Source organism: Taudactylus pleione, unplaced genomic scaffold (assembly GCF_031769625.1).
Source record: "Taudactylus pleione unplaced genomic scaffold, aTauple2 ptg000778l, whole genome shotgun sequence".
In the NCBI taxonomy this organism is placed as follows: Eukaryota; Metazoa; Chordata; class Amphibia; order Anura; family Myobatrachidae; genus Taudactylus; species Taudactylus pleione.
Window position 1 is genome coordinate 1,230,947 of NW_028285180.1, and position 6,934 is coordinate 1,237,880.

General features: G+C 48.3%; 1 protein-coding gene across 1 annotated transcript; it reads left to right on the plus strand.

Annotated features, from left to right (window-relative positions):
• Nucleotides 1-3,311: 3,311 nt before the first annotated feature.
• LOC148475112 (ankyrin repeat domain-containing protein 63-like) lies at nt 3,312-6,555 on the plus strand. Its single transcript, XM_088457717.1, has one exon. The coding sequence runs from the start codon at nt 3,491-3,493 to the stop codon at nt 4,445-4,447; it is 957 nt and encodes a 318-aa protein (XP_088313843.1). The 5' UTR covers nt 3,312-3,490; the 3' UTR covers nt 4,448-6,555.
• The last annotated feature ends 379 nt before the right edge of the window (nt 6,556-6,934 follow it).

Here is a 6,934-nt window from a genome sequence, read left to right on the forward strand (position 1 = left end):
ACGAAGGGGTGAGACTTAGGTTTAGGCACTAAGGGCGGAGGGTTAGGGATAGGCACGAAGGGGGGAGACTTAGGTTTAGGCACTAAGGGCGGAGGGTTAGGGATAGGCACGAAGGGGGGAGACTTAGGTTTAGGCACTAAGGGCGGAGGGTTAGGGTTAGGCACGAAGGGGGGAGACTTAGATTTAGGCACTAAGGGGGGAGGGTTAGGCACGAAGGGGTGAGACTTAGGTTTAGGCACTAAGGGCGGAGGGTTAGGGATAGGCACGAAGGGGGGAGACTTAGGTTTAGGCACTAAGAGCGGAGGGTTAGGGATAGGCACGAACGGGTGAGACTTAGGTTTAGGCACTAAGGGCGGAGGGTTAGGGTTAGGCACGAAGGGGGGAGACTTAGGTTTAAGCACTAATGGAGAGGGTTGGGGTGCGGGGTGTGGAGGGTTAGGGTTAGGCTACAATAAGGGAGGATTAGGGGGAGAAGGTGGAGGGTAAGTATACTTACCCGACCCGTCGGGATACCAACCATCGGAATGCCGCTGTCTGTATTTTGACAGGATGCATCCTGATTGCCGGTATTACATACCCATTCCTGAAGATAGCATAAGCTGCTGTAGCCTATGGCATGGGCTAGACTACATATCGCATAACCAGCCAGGAGAGGGTTCCATTTGAACATGGCTGCCGCACATGTGTGGCCTGTACTGTAGACCACGCATGCGCAGGAGCTCTAGCACAGGAGTGAAGAGACCGCTGATGCGTTCACTCCCAGCACATCGCAAGAACGGGCTTCTTTCAGATCCCCTGTCCCTGCAAGTGCTCAGTAACACATTTTGCTGATATGATCGCATCCTGCAATGCGATCATGGGCGGTTATATTGTGCCCAGATCACATTACAAATGAGATCAATAATGAATGGGCCCAATAGTGTTACATTGCACTTTAGCGCAAACAGCTGCATCACTCACAATTCACAGTATGTCAAGCACAAGAGTGGCCGATACGAAGTGTCTTTTCTATTTAACCCTTCACATGTAATGAACCTACAAGTCACAGCTTTTCCACCCAACCAGCATGCTGGGACTTGTACTTCCACACCAGCCAGAGATTAACGTGTTATACTAAGTGTAGCCAAGGTAGCAGATCTACTTTATTGCTGGCTTTCTACTTCTCTGAGATTAATTGCACATCCTTGAGTTACCTCATTATTCTCTGATCGGGTGTGATATGTTTACCGCCGGACGTGAGCCCAGTGGTTGTAATCCCGACACCAGCATGTCGAAGATCGCGGGTACAGATGGAGGTAAGTAAGCTATCTAACCCTCCCCTCTCCGCCCCTAAGCCTCCCTTAAGGGTGCCTAATCTCCCCCCCTAGTGCCTAACCCTAACCTCCCCCCAGGGGTGCCTAGACCAAACCCCCCCTCCCCGCTCCCTAAACCTAACCCTCCCTCGCTCATGACGCCCAGCTTACCTTCGTTCAGTATGCCAGGCGTTGGGATTTCGGTGGGTGGATAATGATAGGCATCAGGATTTAGACGCCTATCATTAGTCCCTTGCCTGAATTTCCAAGACATATTACCATTGACTAACGATAAGATATGCAGCCTGAATGTAGGTCATAGTTACAAATACAAATTAGGGATGGACATAGATCTCCGACCTTTCAGAAAGATTGATTTCCATACCCAATGTATCATGATATTTGGGAGCCTTTTTAACAATAAATATTTGTGGCTTATTCCCCTGAAAACACTCGCAGGAGTCCCGGGGGAAGGGGGGGTAAAGAGATCGCTGATTCGGTCTCTTTACTCTGAGCACATCGTAGGTACGGGCTCCTTTCAAATCCCTGTCCCTGCGGGTGCTATTTCATTCATCCCAGCGCTATCATTTCAGACTACAATGCGATCATGTGCACTATCACACCCAGAGTGCATTGAGTATGGGCTTATTGATAAATGATTTTGTAGACATGATGGCCATAGAGGACTGGCAATTGGCCACCCCTAATACATGGTTTATGCGTATGCCCGGCTTTAACTCAGCACAAAGCTCATGCAAAACTTTCAGCTATTCCTCGGCAAGACAGCAAAATATCAGGCAAAAGCATGTTGATACATTCCAGTAGCAATTGGTAGCGGCGTGCAACGTTAATGATCGTACTGATATTGATAAATCAGCCCCTGTGCCTGGAACTGTGGGTAAATGTGATTTGTATTAAATAAATACAGTAAAGCTATTCTTTATTTAATTATTTGTCTGGGAATGCAAATATATTACCACATCCACGGTATTGTAGCGAATCATAGGCTGATGGTAGTGCTGACTCGGTAGTCTGTTCAGATATCTCTCCTGTATACAATCTCCACCAATTTCTGCTGGCAAATAGCCTTGCAGGTGCCTGGGTATCGTGAACCTACTGACAGGCTGATCCCAGTAACAACAACAAGAGGGCAGTTTTAGAACATTTTCCTGGAGCACTTTAAAATCCAACCTACCCCTTTATCAATGAAATATTATATTACATTTAATGAGTTGCTTTAGTACTTTCATCCTTTCGAAATTCCTTTAACTTGATATAGCCAGTATTTCAGTATTCAGAACTATCCTTTTGAACAGGATCAGAAAAACTTAATCAGATCTCAAGAGACACAGGGAACTGCATGACTCACAGGAGTGTAATCCGCAATTACTTTGAATGCACTTTCCTGTTACTGTCAAAGGCAACATCTATCTTCCCACTCAGACATGAACAGTCCCTGCACTGTAACATCATCATCTGTTAGAAGTAGTATATTAGTATTATCACACAGATTCCCAGTCAGTATCTGTATAGAGACCTCCTGTGCTCTCTGCCCTGTCTCCGCCCTGTCTCCACACCCACCCACCCACCCAACCCACCCACTTTCTCCTGTCCCTCAGGAATGTCAGTCATACAGGACTTATCTCTGTCTCTCTGCAAGTCATTCACTTATGGTAGGCAACGTGTGACACTCCAGCTGCTGTGGAACTACACATCCCAGCATGCCCTGCAAAACTGTGACTGGGCATGCTGGGATGTGTAGTTCGAATCTACAGCACCAGCTGGAGTGCCACACCTCCGCCTACCCCCCTGCTTTAGGACCCCTTGCCATCACCCCTGTCCCATGTAAGGATTCTAGCTTGTAGACTGTACTAGTTAAATGATAACTGAGCTGATTGGTTACTATGGGAAACTTCTCCCCCTGTCACCTTTAGGAGGTTTGGTCCATCTTCCCCACGCTCAGTTCCCGGCGCAGACAGTGAGGGAGTCTCCTCTCTCTGACCCTCCCCGACCAGCAGCAGCATCACTGGTACCCGCCGTTACTATGGCTACAATGGAGTATAAGAGGCGCTGGCTCCGGAGGCCCCGGGACTACTCAACCGCACTGGGGGACCCGGTGGTGACAGCAGCGGGTGTGACACCCGGACACTACTGCTCTGCAGCCCGTGGCTCCACGCCGAGAGCCGGCAACCAGCACCATGCTCCGGCCTAGGGACCTCCGGCGCAGCTCCGGCACCCGCACCTTCCTGGACGCCATGCACGGGGGGAAGGTGCACCTGGCCCGCTTCGTGCTGGACGCTCTGGACCAGAGGATCGTGAACTCCCCCGCGGGGGAGCAGGGCCGGACCCCGCTCATGTTCGCTGTCTGCCTGCGGGAGGACGAGCTCCGGGGTCGCTTCGTGCGGCTGCTGTTGGACAAGGGCGCGGAGGTGAACGGACAGGACGAGGCGGGACGCACGGCGCTCAGCCTGGCCTGCGAGCTCGGACACCTGGACGCCGTGAAGTTGCTGGTGCAGCGCAGCGCGGACCCGGAGATCCCTGACCTGGCCGGGAACCGGGCGCTGATGTACGCCGCCTCCTGCGGCCGCAGCGCCGAGCTGCACTTCCTCCTGCGCTCCTACAAGCGCTTCGGGCTGCGGCTGGACGCCACCAACCGGGCCGGGGTGTCGGCTCTAGACGCCGCCCGGGTGTCCGGGCACTGGGAGTGCGAGAGAGCCCTGTCCGCGTCCCGCAGAGGAGAGGCGGCGGAGAGGGGCGAGGACGGGACTGGCCGCAGCCCCAAGCCTCTATCCCGGCAGATGCTGGAGCGCTTCGCACGGCCCTTCACCCACCGGAGGGAAGAGGAGGAGGAGAGGAGCCAGCTCCGGGGCGTCCTCAGCCGCTCATCCAGCTGCTCCCCGGCCAGCACGGCGGCAAGAGAGTCCCTGCGGGTCCCGGAGCACGGCATCCAGCGGGTACACAGCTGGGACGGGCCGGACAGAGGAGAGGCATCACCGTGCAGCCGCCTGTTCCGCCGGGTCACATCGCCCGACGTCTACCAGGGACTCTCCGGGGGCATCCTGCCCAGCTACCCCGGGGACATGAGACGGGAGAGGAGGGACAGCACCTGCAGCAGGAGCCAGCTCATAGTGCCCAGGCAGGCCCTGACCCTGTGACATGGGCACCTGATGCAGCAGCAGTGTGGCATCCAATGGGCATTGACCTGCCAGTGGCTGTTGGACATTGCAGCTATGTACTGTCACTGACTGGCTACACAGCAGAGGAAATGCTACAGAGAAGGACACTCACCCTGACCATTCACATTCTCTTATTATTTATATCAGCAGCTGGCAGGCTATGACCCTGTGACATGGGCACCTTTTGGTGGCATCAGTATGGCATCCGATGGACAGTGACATGAGATGCACCTGACATGCCTGTAACTGATGGATGTGGCAGTAATGTGGAGGCACTGACTGGCAGGAACCATCTACAGTTCAAGGAGCAGGAGCTAGAGAAGGGCACTTACCCCACTGACCATCCATATTCTCTCTCATTAGTTATATCAGCAGCGGTCTGGACAGACACATAAAAGTGGCCTGTCAGAGAATGAGGAGACCTGGTAAAAGCCCTATGGACTGGCACGATTATATGTGACATAACAGACAACTGCTCTTGTGAGCATGGTATAGAATAGATCAGTGGTTTTCAAACTCTGTCCTCTGGACCCCAAAAGAGTGACGTTTTCCAGGTCACCCAGGAGGAGCACAGGTGTAGTCATTACTCACGGGAACATATTAAAAGATCCACAGTTGGAGCTAATTATTTCACTTGCGATTCTGTGAGGAGACCTGGAAAACATGCAGTGTTTGGGGTCCTGGGGACCAAGTTTGAGAACTTGTGGAATAGATGCTTCAGCGTAGTATATTTATTCATTCTTTAACTGGCTATACTGTGTAGGTATACAAGAGAGGAGGCATCAGTGTGTGTCACTTATCTCACAGCAGGAATTGTATAGGGGCTGCTTTGTCCCAAGCCTTTCTAGTAACCTGGCTACTAATATCTAGTTTCTCACCCTAGATATAGATCCAAATAATTACATACAGGGTTGGTTCCCTAAATCCTCTTTTGGAAACACTCATTTTTAATACTGAATTTTGACAATCTACATAATTTCCTACCACTGTAATAAATTAATATAATTACTTTGGAGCCCACAGAATATTTATTATAAAGAAATTCATATAGTAGGATAGGCATGCATGTGTGCCAAGAGTTTAAATGGTCCAAAAGTCTTGAATAAGTCAATGTTTTTTGGCACTTTTATAAGGGGTCAGGCACCTACAATGAGTCTGTAGTAATGTCAGTGACAAGGAACGTTCTGTGCATGAGGCAATAAATGGCAAAGTATTACGGAAGATAGAGATGTGGTAAATGGTCTGGTAATGGTCCTGGGAATAAGAGAGATCATTTCATGATATAAACACTTAACTGCAGGACAAGGTAAGACACCAGTGACCTAGCAATACATAGTACTGTTATTGTACAACATAGATTGCTATAAAGCAATGGTATTTGGTATGATAGATGAACTGTGCAGGCGTCTTACAATCTCAATTAAGTAAAGTGTACTGGTTGGCAGATGGGACATGATATGTGCACCTTGCATTGCAGTTTATATGGACGTTAGAATGGTGCATATATAGACCATGGTCCTCTTGTGTGCCTCTATAAATTCTTCTGAAATATAAAAACAATAGTGAAATAAGGGTCTCATAGGTGACAATGGACTTGGAGAAAGTAGGCCTGCTATCACAATCTATACGTAGCAAAGAAGCCTTATACTTCATGATTTCATATAGGTCATCCTCAATAATTACACTGTGTGGCCTATATTTCTATAATAAAAAAATTCCCTGCCCCTGTTGTCAGTGAATAGACCTGGATTTATGCTGCAATACAAGCAAAGCATACTGGATGTCACTTCATGGTAGCTGGTTCTCTTCTCTTTTCCTTTGGAGATCACAAATGAGCAAAATGAAGGATTATTTCATAATTGATCTGTACAGAAAGGTAAACCTTACATTACTAGAAACATTTAGACAACCTTACACTGTATTTAATGTACCTAACATCTGTACTTTGTATATGATAAAAAATATTTTTCCAGATTGTCTTCTAAATTTTTAAATGATAAAATTGTTTACATCACAGCCTTGTTTCTGAGGTTATTGAATCTATTTGTCTTGTATTAAGGGTGGAAAACTAATATAAATGCATGAAAATACTGATCACAAATATATATTGAGCCGCATTACAGTGAGAACACTGTTTGTTGTATATTCATTAAGCAATAAATAGGCCAGGGTTTCATGGAAACATTTAACTCTGTTTATAATACACTTAAAATGTGACAATATTGCCTTGCGTATGTTCACTTTAATATATGATTTTGGTGTTACAACATTGCAACCTGTTTTATGTGATTCTTAATAACTTGTTCATTTATTTAATATATAGTTCTTACTATAGCATACTTAGGATACTTGAGTGGTGTGCTGAGGGATCTCATTAATGCAAACACATGTGAATGTCAAATGAGCTTCTCATGATGACCTGTGAACAGTGATCCGCTGTGTGACCATACAGTTTCTGGATGGTCA